Here is a 16,116-nt window from a genome sequence, read left to right on the forward strand (position 1 = left end):
TTCTCTCTTGTACCTCTTGGCTTCCTCCTGGAATGTTGAACATTGCTGAGTCTTCTCTGCCAACTGGTTCCTCAGTTTGTTCAGAGTGACATTAAATTCATTTTTCTTCTCTTCGTTATTTTCCAGAGGAATAACTTTGACCGGAGGGATTCTTGTAGCATATGAAGGTCCTTCATCAGGTTTTCCTTTTCTTTGTGAAGCTCAATTGCTTTGTCTTGATTTTTCTTCTAATTCAACAGAGTCTCCTCAAGTTTCTTCTGCTGTACTCCAAATGTGGTCTCACTGTGCAACTGAAGAATAACCTCCCTATTTTTGTATTCAATTCCCCTCGCAATAAATGATAATATTCTATTAGCTTTCCTAATTACTTGCTGTACTTGCAAGCTATCCTTTTGTGATTCATGCATTAGGACACCCAGATCCCTCTGCACCTCAGAGCTCTGCAATCTCTCACCACTTAGATAGTATGCTTCTCTTTTATTCTTCCTGCCGAAATGGAAAATTTCACATTTTCCCAGGAAAATTAGCTGTTCTTTCAACTGTTTATTCTCTTGTTCACCTCTTGCTAACTCAAGTTGCGTTAACACTGCTTTTGCTGAAGTAGTCTTCAACATCTATTTTAGCTCCTCATGTTTATCCATGGCTATGTATTGATTCTTCAAAGAGTCTCTCAGGATAGTTATTTTTTGAGTACCTGTTCTGCCTACTGTTGTACTTCTGGTTCAGTTCCTTCAACTCAGATTTGATACAAACATTTTCCTGTGGAATTGCTTCATTTTCGTTTTGCAAGATTTTTTATGGTACCTCAGATAGATCTCCTTCATTCACAGCCGGCTGTTTGCTCTGTATTGCCACCTGCTGTTGCCGTTTGGATAATGTGTCAACAATTTCAAAAAGCTTTATTTCTAGCCTTTCAGTTGCTTCTGAGCCTCTTCTTTCTTCTGCACTTAACTCTTCTGCTCATGCATTTCATTATGCTGATATGTCTGTGACCATTTTGTGTTTTTCTCTGAGGTCTTCTGTCTCTCTTGCTCTGGGGTGTTCCGTCTCCCTTGCTCTGGGATCTTCTGTCTCCCTCACTCTGGTGTCTTCTTTGTCTTTGTCTCCCACAGTGCTTTATTTGGCGTGTTCTAGACCTTTTTTTTAAGGTCTGCGCTCTCTACAACTTGGAGTTTAAAGTATTTATCAAAGGCTTTTAATATCTTATCAAATGTGGTTGAGGATTCATCTATACCTTGGTTTATGATTACTTAATCTGCAAATACACAAAACAAGTGTAAAAATGTGTTAACTTGTACTTCTGATTTTTTACTTAATCCTGATGTAGTCTGATAATTTATAAATGTTCTTCTCCAAGGCTCCCAATCTTGGGTCTGGTTTAGCCGTGGTTTTAGTGTAAACTGGTCTGAAAGTTTTAATTTTCTATCCATGGCCATTTTTAAAAATATTTTTGTTTAGCAGTTACTGCTTTAAATGTTGTAGCCCTTTTAAGAATGTCTGTGCAATAACATTTTTTGTCTCTTCAAATGGCTCCCCAGCTGCCATTTTTTTTTACTGTGCTCTTCCCAAGCTTTATCGGGTTCTGGCCAGCTCGCGTTGCACTGATGGGCCTTTTATTAAACTTAGAACTCCTCAAAATAGTAGTTTTGGCCAGCTACTGGATTTTTAAAGTGGAAAAATGTGCTGGAAGGCAATTTTTAAACTCTGCCTGCAGCTTTTTCTTTTAAAAACTTTTTTTTTCTCAGCTACCTCATGCTATGGTGCTGGCTGTAGACTCCTTGCTGCAGCTCTCTTTCAGCTGCACTCTGGATGTTCTAATCCTGATAGCTGCCTATGTAAAAAGGTAAGTTCAGCTTTTTTACTGTATTTTTTGCTTACCCTTCTTGTGATTTGGCTAGGTCTGTTGACTAGCTTCCACTTTTTTTTCAGCCTTTTTTTCCTTTTTACTTTTGAAATTTGTTCAGCCTTCTTTTGATCTGGCCAGGTCCTTTGACTCTGTCTCTACATCTCATTAGGACTGGCTTTTCATCTGCACAGGATTCTTTCACTGCCTCTCAGCCTTTTTTTCCTTTTTGAATTTTGCTCAGCCCTTTTGTGATCTAGCTAGGTTCCTTGACTCTGCATTCAATCAGGTCTGGCAATGGACCTCCACGTGCCCTGGTGGAGTCCTTCAGCCTTTTCATCTGCGATGGAGCTTTTTACTTAGGTGCTTCCCAGCCATGTCTTCACTTTCTTTTTAGGCAATCTCCAACTGTGCCTTCAATTTCGGTGCACTTCTCTCAGGTCAGGCTTCAGTTTCTTTACTTCTTCATGCTTTGAGACTCTGGGTTCCTTCTCCAGCTTCTCTGAGATTTCAGAATCCATCCTTCACTGCCGCCATGTTGTAAAGGTTGTTTGGTGTCTCACTAAGAGGTCTAGAGGCTTGTATGGTTAAACATAAGTCGTTTATTTTAAACCCATAACTATGTATACATCCAAGGTACTGTTATGTATGGGTGTCTATACCACATGGGCTGCAGCAGTTCAAGAAGGCAGCTCACCATCACCTTCTCAAGGGCAATTAGGAGTGGGCAATAAATGCTGGCCTAGCCAACGATGCTCACATCCCATGAATGAATGAAAAACATAAAAAGGGTGACGTCTCACGATTACAAAGCAGCAGTTCTCCCTCGCTCCTTCTGTCGGTCGTGTCCCTCTCCCAAAACGGCATGTTATTTTTTATATTTAAATAACTTGATAATGTCTGCTTGCCAGCTTGGATGGAACAGAAAATATGTAAGAGACAAATTGCAGCCGGGTTGTGGCGCCTATTCGGAGCGGGTGAGTCAGCCGGTGCGGGGGGGGCGCTAGTGAGCTCAGGCTCCGGAGCCGTGGCTGACGCGGTCACGTGAGCTCGGCTGGGACCGGAGGAAGCAGCCTCGGTTTGGGAGAGGGCCACCACCTAGAGAAGGAACTGAGGGGGAGAGAAGGGAGGTTCTCAGTGTGATGGAGATTTCATCCTTTTAACAGCCTCGGCTAGCGCTGCAAAACCTTTTCTTCGTTGAAAGAAGTACAAAGCTGTGTCGGCACCATGTCCAGGGCCATGATGTCAAGCCAACAGAAGATTGCCGAGAAGCTGACAATCCTGAACGACAGGGGGATTGGTATGCTGACTCGAATTTATAACATCAAAAAGGTAGGTGCTTCCTGGCCAAGTGCATTGGAGCTGCCTGAGAGACAGAAAAAGAGCAGGAGGCATTCCTCAGGCATAGAATAGGCGGGCTTCACTCTCCAGCTAATGATCTGTGGCGTTTCATCCATATTATCCTGGAGATAAATGCACACACATATGTAATATATACATATTCAATGTCTGGCCTGTAGTAGTTTCAGTCAGGCGCCTGCTCCACAAAACCAGTCCTGAGAATCATTTGAGTTTGAAATCCGGCTGAATTTTTGTCAACGCATTACGAAATAACATCTATTTCTTGTTTTTGCAGCGCAATAATGTAGAAGAGTTAGCGTTCGTCTCGGGAGATTTTTGTGCCTGTTGCATTCAATGTACTTTTTATGTACAAATGTTTATATTTATTTTGTTTTTTTTAATTCGTTCAAGTTAAGTTGAATAATGTTTGATTGTCTGGTATCAACTGTCTAAACAGAGACTGCAGCAAATTTGTGGCCGTCAGAAATTTAGATCCTTATTTTGCCCCCATCAAGGACAAGCTTATAAATATGCAGTCTTAGTTACACATGTTTAGGAAGATGAGATGGATTCATTTTGTTTAGCTGTTTTATTTTAATATTTTGAGATGAATTAATTTTCAGTCATGTGTGTCTTTTTAAGTATGGTTGAATCATGTTACATCAAACTAAATCAGTGAACCGTGGGATACCAACATAAACCTCAAGCTTTTTTTGGGCCGGATATATGTGGCTTCTGATTGTTTCACACAGGAAGTTCTACAAAATCTCTCTCAACATTATTAAACAACTGCTTCGTGGAAAATATGTAAACTTATTAAAATAAAAATGCACTTTGCACCTGAGTGGGGGGCAATCATCCACTGGATGAGTGTATTTGCCAATGTTCTAACAATAGTGGGATGTGACTGGTTTGATGGACATTTGGAGAACTAAAATATGGGTACAGTACAATTATATGAACAATGTCTGTGGCTCAATAAATAAGTGTTATTTTACGTATAATAAAGTAATCTAACCCATTCAACCTACAAACTAGTGTCTTGTCATTTGGGGAGGGGGGTCTTTCTGTCAAATGGATCTACAACTTTAGTTTTAAAAGTGTATTTTACTTGGAAAAATTAGTAACTATCATTATAATATCCACTTAACTCAGCTTTTCTTAATATATTATCAAGTTGCAAGATGCAATGCAGTTTTGCAAAGTGGAACTTAGAAAACACATGAATTCAACTTTTTACAGGAGTTTAAATAACATTATATATTTTATTAAATGAAACAATCTAATAAGACTTAATCAAGGTTACGTAATTGTGTACCTGATTTGTTTCCTTCCTTTATGTTTCCATATATTGAAATTGTAATCTAGGCATGTTTTTGTCAAACTGGTGATGTATTTTGTTTTAGCTCAATTTAATAATTTCGGGTTTTGTTTTAGTAATGTGATTACCAGGTTTGAACTAAATATTTCAAGAGTAGCAAACTCATCCTCTTTCCCTCTCTTCATCTCCCTTTAAAATGCTATTTAAAACCCTCTTTCTGGTTCCTCCTCTTAATAGCTGATTCGTGGCTCTATTAATTCTTTCCCTTGTGCCTCCGTGAAGCCCTTTGGGATTTTTTTATCCGCCAAAGGCGCTGCATAAATGCAAGTTGTCAAGTTGTAGCTTTTAATATTAAAAAAACTTCATAGACTGTGGAATGTGAAAGTGACTTCATAAACAAATTTTCTAGTTGTACAATGAGACTTGTCAGACTACTGCTTGAGTTCTTTGCTTTGTCTCTGTCAAACTATACCCATATCAAAATTTGGCTTAAAAAGAAAACCCTACTAAATAGATTGATGTTTTATGCAAATACCAGTGCATTGTTATTGTTAATCACAGGGCATGTTCTAATCAGCCATAATACTCAGCTTTGTCGCTTAACAGTACGCAGTTCAGTTTATTCTGTCAAGTTCAACTACCCTGTTTTCAGTGCTATTTAGTTACATTCCATGAGGGCAATGCAAGTTTTCTGAAATAATAACTATATGGAACATTTTTTTTAAACTCCCCAGTTCTTTGTCAAAAGTAGATCTCTTGTGTCTCTTGGCAGTAGATAACACGCTCAAGAAATAGTGATGATTTCTTAATTGACACATTTTCAAAGCGTTTTTTCTAAATGTAATTGTTTATACACCTTGGCATGTTTCTAGCTTATTTTCTTTTGGCATTCCTGGAAATAAACCAGTTGCATTGTAAATTCTGTATTAAATTGTCAAATGCCCAATAAGGTTGTTGAAACAAGTATATGTACTATATTAGCAATTATAATTAAACACTTTTGCATGGGCATTGGAACTGGAAAACCATTGAAATAATTGGATTGTCAGGAAGAATTTCTTACAAAATTGTTTAGTGTCAACTTGAAGAAATTAGGGTTTTTAATCTTTTATTGCTGAATGCTTTTGATTTACACTGGTTTGATTTGGCTTAGTTGGAGTAAAAGTTGAGTATACACATAGGAGCGGATGTCATTTTATGGTACTCTGTTGTAGTTATCATCTAAATTGGTTCAAAATACCTCTTCCAGCTTCCCATAAGATTTTATATCAATAGTGGAGCAATGAAAATTGGGCGTGTGCAAGAGGTCAAAATTGGAAGAGTGCAGAAATCTGAGAGTTGTAGGGCTGGAGGAGATTAGAGAGGGAGGGGAGAGAGGCCATGGAATGAATTTGAAAATAAAGATGAGAACTTTAGAATTTGCATTGCAAGACCAGACAGGCCTGTGAGCATGGGTGATTTGGTGGGAGTTTTAGGTGAACTCAAGTTTATGGAGGGTGCAAAGTGGAAGCTGGCCAGGTGAACATTAGAATAATTAAACCTTGAGGAAACAAATTCACGAATGAGGATTTTAGCCGATGAGTTGAGGCAGACAGGGACAGATGATGTTATGGTGGTGCAATTAGGTGGTCTTGGGGGGGGGCGGAGAGTGAATATGGGGTAGTTCCTGATAATGTAAGTATTTACACTTACCCCTCAATTAATACAAGGACTATAGCTATTTCTTCAAAATGGAGTATGCTTCCAATTGGCAGTATGTAGATAGTAAAATGATGATTGCAGAATTTTCATATAAGTTTTGCATAGACAATCCATTTGTGCTGCAAGTCATTTTACCAAGAATATGTACTATGAACATCGTCATATTGTCATCCTAAGTTGTTACCATGCAGACCTGGAGGACAGTGCAATCTGCCTGTCTCTCTGTCACTCTATCTTTTTGTGTGTTTTCTCCCTTTTGTGGGGATGTAGTGCATTGCTTCACAAGCATCCTAAGTGTCGCCTCTGTATTTCTGTGTGTGTGGCTTTCTTTGTGAACTGTTTCTCAGCTTTATACACTATGCTGTGTGTAGTTTGCCCTGTTGCCACACACACTATGCCTATTCTCCACCAATGCATGCTCATGTGCTCAGGCATGTGGTTTGTATTGTGTTCTCTGCTCATCTCTCTCTCTGCACCTATATGAGTGTGTGTGTGTCTGTTTCTATTATTGCTATCTGTAGCAACCATGTAAACACATTCAAAAATTAGGTATTTACTATGTTATAGAGTCATTACGGCACAGGAGGCCATTCGGCTCATCAAGTTGTTGCTAATAGTAATCAGGGCAATTCTTAGCTAAAGAGCTGAGGTTAAATATGAATCCTGATTAACATAGTTGGGATTCTCCAAATGAGTGAATTTTGGTTGTTTGTGACAGGAAGGAAAACTGGAAGGGAGTAGTTCCTTCTCTGCCAGGTTGATCAAGAAGGGTTAGTTAATCGGTTCATGGTTAAAGTAGGTTTTAAATACCAAAAATGATTTTCCTGCAATTGCACAGAATTGGATTTTTAAATAAACATTGTTATTCTGAAGCCTGGGGCGGTATGGTAGTTGGAAGAAATTTCAATTTATGAAGGTCAAAATGGTAAAGACATTTAGATAAAAGCAAAATGCTGCAGATGCTGGAAATCTGAAACAAAAACAGAAAATGTTGGAAAAACTTAGGGCTAGCAGCATCTGTGGAGAGAAAAACAGAGTTAACATTTCGAGTCCATATGACCCTTCTTCAGAATTCTGCTTAGTTTTTATGGTGTTTTCTGTTTTTGTTGATAAAAACATTTAGTACATGTATTATTCTTCAAAATTGAAAATAAGATGCATCAAGACCTGGGATTTCTCTTTCACATATCTTCAAGTGATTTTGTCTGGTAACTTCCATTGAATACAACATCATTTATGAATACTTGATCTACACAAGAATTTTGTATTTTTAATTACCGCTGAGAAACTTGGACCCTGGAAATAGGTGTGGTTCTAAATGTTTTGTAGATAAAGAATTAATTATAAAGACTGCTGTAAATTATGTGGATGCCATAACTGCTCTTTGGATATGTTCCAGTATTGAACTGAGATATTGGTCGCATTGAATTAATATAATTAAAAAATAACCATTTTTAAAATTGTACTTAAGACCCTGGTGATTGTTGTTTAGCATTTCTCTATAAGCAGCCAAAGAGGGTCTAAAGTTGTAAATCCTGATTTTTATATTTGTATCTTAAGCCAAACATTTTCTTACTGCGCTTGGAAACAGCAGTGAACTTTTTGGTGTGTATGTTAATTGGATTTTGGTCTTGAGGGACTTGAAAGCAAAAAATGCTTACCACAGTTTTACTGGTAATGCATGGGTTTTCAAATTGAAGTCACAGACGCTGAGCAGTACACAAGGAGACCCCAGGGTCTCCAGATATCTGATCCCAGATGTAAATCTAAATTCTGTATTTGTTGACTTGTAAATTATTTGTGTGTGTATGAAGTTTTTGTTGATGTGAACATTGTTTTAGTGGGTGGTGACACTGTCTTTTGTAAGTTTAGACAAGGAGCCCCAAAGAGTGGAATAATATTTTTGGGGGCTCTGGAAAAGTTTGAAAACCATTGGGGTGATGTATGGTCAGACAGCCAAATTGTGGAGTGCTGTGAATATTTAATATTGAAAGTGCAACTTTCTCTCTATCACTTGATTATACATCGCTTATGATTTTTAAATTGGGAGGTGGAAGAAAGGGTCCACACTGCAAGAAGATATGGAAAGGTTTAATTCTGTATGATAAGTTGGGAAGTAACTCTGCTATTTAACGTAAAGTGTCACTACAGTGGTAGATTAATTCCAGTGTGGTGACAGTCACTTTCAGTTGCTGTTTACTTAGAGCTAGAATTATTATTAGTCATTATTTTAAATGCCAAAGAATAGAAGAATTGACATAACTTTACATTGATTTGTGATTGAATGATATATTCAAGTTATGAATTATATGTCATTAAAATGTGTATGTAACAAAGTGGGTATAGTGGCTTTGCACTGAGTTGACATATTACATTTGGTGCTTAGACCAACCAAGCTGTGTGAGACGAGCTACAGCTGACTTCAGTATGGTTAAGTGTCACTAGGTTGAACTCTAACATGAGTTGTGTGACCAATTTCACAAGTGACATGCCAATTTAAACATTGATATGGAAGTTGGTAGCGCAGTGGCAACCATATTATCAGAACAATGGTGATTTGTTCTAAATTCAACTTGTGAATTTTAGATAATCATCATTGTATTTACCACTAACTTTTCAGACCTTGTATATACTCTACTGACATACTGTGATATGTTCTTCCCCTTCAGAGATGGGGTCTCATTCAGGGATTGGCAATGTAATAGCACAAATTTCAAAGTAACATTTAAGTTTTGACATTTTAGTGGTGGGCTAATTTATTCAGGGCTCTCTAGCCTTTGCTCTTCTTCATTTGAAGCATTGTTTAGTCCTATTGCTACAGGTGGTCTTGTTGAATCGGGTTATACATTGTCCAGGCACATGGGGTATCATCTTTTGTCTTTGTCTTTTGTTTTAGTAATGGCAGTAAAACAGTTTTACTTCCTGAGTGGTATGCAGAGTTTATGCTCCAGGGAATCTGGTGGTAACAGCCTGTGGCACCCTTGCACCTCGTAGGATGATGGTTTGCACTGTGGTGGTCAACTCTGTGTTAAGCATTTCCTGTTGTAGCTCAGAAGCCTGACTCTGGCAGTCTCTGCTATATTTATAACAGAAGAGGAGAGTGGGCCGAGAAGGTGCATGATTTGCTGGCTTCTGTTTTCTTTGGGTCCTCTTCTTGGCTAGCTGCGCTTTGCGTTCTCACCTCTGCCAGTGCCCTTCCAAGCAGTTAGCCTCCAGAGGTCATAGCTGTCAACGACTGTCTCCCAGTTGTCAGTGTCAATGTCCGCCATCTTTGTATCTTGCTTGCAGGTGTCCTTGTAGTGGGGTTATGGATACACTTCAGGTCCTGACCCATTGGCCAGTTTACGACGCAGAAGGTGTTTGGGTATACAGCAGTCGTCCATTTGATGAACGTGGCTGAGCCAGCATAGACGTTGCTGGCTTAGCAATGAGTGTATGCCAGGATGGGGAACCTCTTTCTTATCAAGGGCCACTCACACACAGGCAAAATCAGCCGCTGGCCGCACGCACTTGCGCGCACATTCAAAACAACTTAATTTTTTTCAAGAGAATACAGAAATGTTCAACACGTCCACTGCTTTAATGCAGTGGCTGAGTTTGCTTTTCCACTTTCTTTTCTCTGAGCACAAATGTATCAATCACTAAAAGGTGCACCACAGATTAGTGAGGCCAATTAATAAAAAAAACAACCACTAGGTTTTATTTCTACAAGAATAGAATCAAAAAGTGGGGAAGTTATGCTAAGCTTATATTGAACCTTGGTTAGACCACAGTTGAGTACTCCATACAGTTCTGGTCACCATATTATAAAAAGGAAGAGACTGCAGAGAAGAGTCACGAGGATAATACCAGAAATGGGTGGGCATGCACATTAGGAAAGGATTGACAGGCTGGGTCTCTTGGTTGAAAAAAGAAAGCTAAAGGGTGACCTAACAGAGGTCTTTAGGATTCTGAAATGATTTGGTAGAGTGGATACAGAGAGAATGTTTCCTTTCTGGAGGCCGGCCTGCCTCGCTTTGCCCCACGTTTGTGGAGTGGTGCCCCTCAAGCTATATATAACCAATTGTGCCTCTCTCTAATGGATTCAGATGCCTGTGGCCCTTTGTGGACGATGGTTATTTGCTTCGTCACCAAGAAGTCCAATAGCGAGTAATGAGAGTGAGGAACTCGCTACTACAGAGAGTGGTTGAAGTGAATAGTATAGGTGCATTTATGGGGAAACTAGACAAGCATATTAAAGAGAAGGGAATATATGTTTACAATGGTAGATATGGATGAGAAAAGATGGGAGGAGGCTCGAGTGAAATGTAAACACTTCATTTTGGTTGGGCTGGATTGGTTGGGCTGGATGGCCTGTTTCTGAGCTGTATATTCGATGTAACAAGTCCTGGGCAACGTTCAGACTTGGCTGCTAAGTGGCAAGTAACACTTGTGCCATACAAATGTTAAGCAATGACTGTCTCTAACAACAGTCTAACCATCTCCCTTTAACATTCAGTAGTCCCACCAACAATATCCTGTCATCATTGACCATACGCATATCTGGATGAGCCACATAAATACTGTGACTACAAGAGCTTCTTGGAGGCTGGGTATTCTGTAGCTAGTGACTCACCACCTGACTCCCTTAAGCCTTTCTGCTGCTTACAAGTCGCAAGTCAGAAGTGTGTTGGAATATGCTGCACTTGCCTTTTGGATGCAGGCCCAACAATATTCAGGAAGCTTGCCACCATCCAGGACAAAGCAGCCTGCTTGTTGGTACTCGCTCCACCACTGCCACACCTTGACTACAACATATGTCATCTACAAGATTACTTTAATTCACCAAAATGGACAGTGATGTCAAGGAGAAAACAGTGCCTTTTAGTATGCTGAAAGGAGGATATATGTTTGGTAGTGGCATATGCTGGAGGTGGCAGAAATGGTGGAGCCTGATTCATTGAATGCGGAGCGTGGTGGCGTGAAAGGGAACCTTATTGTGGTTCTGGAAGGGAGAGGAAGGGGTGAGAGTAGAAACGCAGGAAGTGGTTGAGGGCCTTGTCAACCACAGAGGGAATCCTTGCTAGAGGGAAAAGGAAGATATATTAGAAGCACTGTTATGGAAAGTAGTATCCACAAAACAGATATGATGGAAAACTGGGATGATGAATTACAAGGAATACTGCAAGTGGCTGGAAAGCAATGTAGTCAGGATAATTATGGGAGTTAATGGGTTTATAGAAGATATTAGTCCACACACTATCCCCGGAAATTGAGGTAGAGGTCGAAGATCGGAAGAATCTGAGATGGACCATGTGAAGGATAGAAATTAAAAGCCAGGTTGATTAAATGTTTCAGTCTGGGGAGATCAGGAAACTTCACCAAATCAGTGTGTCTGAGAATGTAACATTAGAAATAAGAGGAGGTATAGGCCATTTGGCACCTTGCCTGCTCCACTGCTCAATAAGACCATGGCTGATCCAATTGTGACCTTAATGCTGCTTTCCTCCCCATAACTCTTGACTCCCTTTCAATCTGTTTAACTCAACCTTGAACATATGCCATGACCCAGCTTCCACTGCTCTCTCGGGAAGAGAATCCCAAACACACACAACCCTCTGAGGGAAGAAATTCCTCCTCATCTCCATTTTAAATGGGAAACCCCTTACTTTGAAACAGTACCTGCTCGAGAGGAGACATCCACTCAGCATCCACCCTATCAAGCCCCTCCTCAGAATCTTATGTTTTAATAAGATCACGTCTCGTTGTTCTAAACTCCACTTTGATAGAGTTGTTCAAAACCATGAGGGGGCTGGACAGAGTAGATAGGGAGAAGCTGTTCCCACTTGTAAAAGGATCAAGAATGAGAGGGCACAGATTTAAAGTGATTTGCAAAAGAAGCAAATGTGACGTGAGAAATTTTTTTTTCACGCAACGAATGGGCCGGGTCTGGAATGAACTGTCTGGAAATGTGGTGGAGGCAGATTCAATTGAGGTATTCAAGAAGGCATTAGATGATTGTTTCTATTCACATAATGTGCAGGGGTAGAGGGAAAAGGCAGGGCAGTAGCACTAAGTCATAATGCTCATTTGTAGAGCCAGTGCAGACACGATGGGCTGAATGGCCTCCTTCTGTGCCATTAAAATTCTGTGATTCTGGCTATAGACCCAGCCTAGAGAAAGAGGAGAGGGAAGGGTCTTGAGTAAGATTGGATTAAAGAATGTTCCACATATTTCATAAAATGGCAGGCACAGCATGGACCCTTGTATGCTCCCATAGTGCACTTGTCTTTCTCCAAGCAGCTTGAACAATAACAAGTCCATAATGCTGTCCGATTATGGCCCAGAGACCTTTTGTTCAGTTAGTGTTCCTTGGGAGACTATCAATCCCAAACTAGCCTGCTTGTAATTTTATGTTGATTACATGAGTTCTGCTTCGTTTGTGATTCATACTTTTAACACGTTTTGCTGTTACCAAATATTCACCCTATTAGTCCAGGGTTTCAAGTTTGTTCCTTTATCCATCTCATGGTTTCCAAGTGAGTGTCACCCTGACAGCTTCTGCTCCATGGACTGTATTTGATTCTGCTTAAGAACTGGTATGAAAAGGTCTGTACCAAATGGCTTATATCAAGAACCTCAAAATTCTTTATACTATGTAAAGAACCACCCATGTTTGGAGTCCATCAATTAGTCAATCCAGTCAGGTCTGGGAAAGGAGACTGGCTCATTAAGGGAAAGTTTGCTGCCTTAAAATCAGAAATGGTCAGAACCAGAAGATTTAAGTGGAACATTTAAGCAAGCTCACTAGCAGGTGATATTGTGTTAACACTTAAAGAAAAATTAATAAAAGCAAAATGAGTGGTGTGAAGTTGAGTCAAATTAGTTTAGGTTATAACTGCCTCTCTATACATTTCTTTATGCTCGGTAAAGTGAAGCCACATAATTATTTCTATTTGATCTCTTTTCACTTCAGTGCTTTTAGTCTTTTTTAAATCTTAGTTCATGGGATGTGGGCATTGCTTGCAAGACCAACATCTATTGCCCATCCCTAATTTCCCTTATAGAAGGTGGTGGTGAACCAATTTCTTGAACTGCTGCAGTCCATGTGAGTAGTGAGGCCATGCAAGATGGCAAGGTGGTAGCTGTGAATATAGTGAAGGAAGTTTACATGGAGGGAGGGATTAAGGGGAGAGAAAGGAGGGTGGTGAACTCCGAGAGCATGATGAATTGAGATGAAGCTTGAAATCACCTAGGATGATACATCGCCTGGTGCAGAGGCGAGTGAAGATAGCTCATCGAGAAAATTGGCCTGGTAGTGGGGTGGGCGATAGAGAAGGAGGATATTAAATGAGAGGTGAAGGGGTGAAATGAGAAAATGCTGAAAGGAGGAGCAAATGCCAGAGGAATATGGGGGCAATGTGATTTGGTTATAAGTGCTAGGCCACCACTGCAAGGCCTGGGTGAGGCATGTAGTGAAAGGTAAAGCCTGGTGGGAAGGCTTCAGTTGGGGGAAAGGTGTCTTTAGCCTTCAACCAGGTTTCCATCAAGGCCATAATGCTGATCCAATCCATGAACTTTTAATGGATGATTGTAAGGGCCTTGTCTTATGGTATATTGGTTTCACTTAAACATGATGTGTCCAAAGGTATTTTTTGAGGCAGTCATTCAGATGCCATTGAGTTGACGTTGATTTGTGATGATTTTGTCGAGTGGGCACCAGTGACCCTCTGTTGTGGAAAAAATAAATCACACTCCTGCAACACAGATTGTTTCTGTGAACCTAGAATTTTTTTAATATCGTGTTCATTTTCAACTTAAGCTACTGACATAAACCATTGAAAAATATTTCTGACTCCTGTAAGTTATTTCTAAATCATCATGCCTTTCCTCCCTATCACTTCAGTTTTATGTTGCTAGAATGTTGTCACTAGGCTGAAAGTTGCCTAGAGCTTAGTCATAGGCAGATGAGTCCTGCCTCGCATGGAAACTGTTGGATCCATGCACTTCAGATTTTTCGGCTTGCTTCACATCATTTGTTAACAAAAAGCAGGCTTTTTTATGATTTTATATTATATGATTTGTTCTTGCTAGTGGTATAGAAGGAAAGAGATGCTAAAAAGACTTGCAAGCTTGGCAAAATGAATTTCGGAATTCGGAAACCAGCTTTGGAGCACGACTTCATAGGTGATACACAGCCTTGGTTAGAATAGGGAAGTGCAAGAAGATTATCCAAATCAATTCATAGGTAAAGATGTACCTTTGGGAAGTGGGCGTCTTTTTGCCATTAGTACTAGTTTCGGACAGATTGGAGCTATTTCATAAAGACATGCTATGTCTGAGCAAGAAGAAAAACTAGAAAAGAGGGTGGCTGGAAAAACAAAACCAATGATGATGAGGAAAAATAATGAAGGTAATCATGCAGAAAATCATTGAGCGAGATGAGACGTGAATAAGAATAATAACATTAAATAAACAAAAAAGACTGAAATAAAGTAGGGCTGGCCTGGGCAAAAATAGGCGAATAAGTCTTTCTGCATTTCCCCCCTCTTTCCCACCTCCCCCTCCACCCCTCAGAAAAAGGCAGAAATCCACATGCTACGTGTAGAGTTTAGGAAATAAAGTGAGGGAACTGGAAGCAATTAATTTACAGGAACACTTGCTCTTAACAGCAGTACCAGAAACCTGGCAACAAACTGGACAAGCATGGAACCGAAACATTTTTTATTCGTTATTTAGGGGAGAGGGGGAGGGGAAGGGGTCACTGGTAAGGCTAGCTTTTATTACTGGAAAAACTCAGCAGGTCTGACAGCATCTGCGGAGAGGAACACAGATAACGTTTCGAGTCCGTATGACTCTTCATCAGAACAGTCATACGGACTCGAAATGTTAACTGCATTCCTCTCTGCAGATGCTGTCAGACCTGCTGAGTTTTTCCAGCTATTTTTATTTTTGTTTTTGTTTCTGATTTCCAGCATCCACAGTATTTTGCTTTTAGCTTTTATTACTGTTCCCTAATTCCCCTTGAGAAGCTAGTGGCAAGCTGCCGCTTTAAACCATTGCAATCCATCTGGTGTAGGTGTAGCACCCACAGTGCTGTTAGTTAGTTCCAGATTTTGATCCAGCGACAGTGAAGGAATTGCAAAATCTTTCCAGTGGTGTGTCACTTGGAGGGGAATTTGTTTCCCCGTGCCTACTGCCTTTGTTCTTCTAGATTGGTGAAATATATTTAGGAGGGATAGAAAGGAGGGGGCTTGGCAATATTAGTAAAAGAGATGGTTTAGAGATGGCTAATATATGGTTGGAGTGCATAGATTTTGAAAAGGTAGGATCGTTACATCAGTAATGCTGACCTCATGTTTGTGGGAAGAAAATGGGGGAAAAAAATATGTCGCCAGTTTAGAGAGATGAAAAGTAATAACCAAATTAGTAAAAACCACTTTAATTATCCACTTAAGAATTGGGACAGAGCGAGACTAGGTGGAGACGAGGGATTGGAATTCCTAAAATGTGCATAGGAGTCCTTCCTCAGGCTTCACATTAATAAGTGTGCAAGGGTGGAGGCCTTACTAGATGTGAGTTTGAGTAATGGAACAGATCAGGTAGATGAGTTGAATGAGGATGAGCACCTTGTGATGTGACTATAATGTGATGTTTTAAGCTCCGACTAGAAAGAGCAGAAGCCAGTACAAAAACTGGAACACCAGATTGGATTAAGGCAATATGAAGAGCGAGCTAGTTGAGGTGGAAGGAGAAATTGGTACACAGGTTTGTAGAGCATCAGTGAAGTGTTTAAAAAGAAGAGATTGCAAAGGTACAGAATAAGGATTTTCCATCAGAAATGAAGGAGACTGCTAGTGGTTTTAGGATGTCATGGATAAAGGTTAGTAGCCAATTAAAACTGAAGAAGATCTAATGAGACAAAAAGAAT

General features: G+C 39.9%; 1 protein-coding gene across 2 annotated transcripts in view; it reads left to right on the forward strand.

Annotated features, from left to right (window-relative positions):
- Positions 1 to 2,935: 2,935 nt before the first annotated feature.
- nckap1 (NCK-associated protein 1) overlaps positions 2,936 to 16,116 on the forward strand; it is a 210,791-nt gene continuing 197,610 nt past the window's right edge. For both annotated transcript variants that reach the window (XM_078551916.1, XM_078551917.1), the window contains exon 1: positions 2,936 to 3,175. In XM_078551916.1, the coding sequence (XP_078408042.1) occupies positions 3,071 to 3,175 (105 nt within the window). In that variant the 5' untranslated portion in view covers positions 2,936 to 3,070. The remainder of the gene's footprint in view (positions 3,176 to 16,116) is intronic.

Source organism: Cetorhinus maximus, chromosome 11 (genome assembly GCF_964194155.1).
Source record: "Cetorhinus maximus chromosome 11, sCetMax3.hap1.1, whole genome shotgun sequence".
In the NCBI taxonomy this organism is placed as follows: domain Eukaryota; kingdom Metazoa; phylum Chordata; class Chondrichthyes; order Lamniformes; family Cetorhinidae; genus Cetorhinus; species Cetorhinus maximus.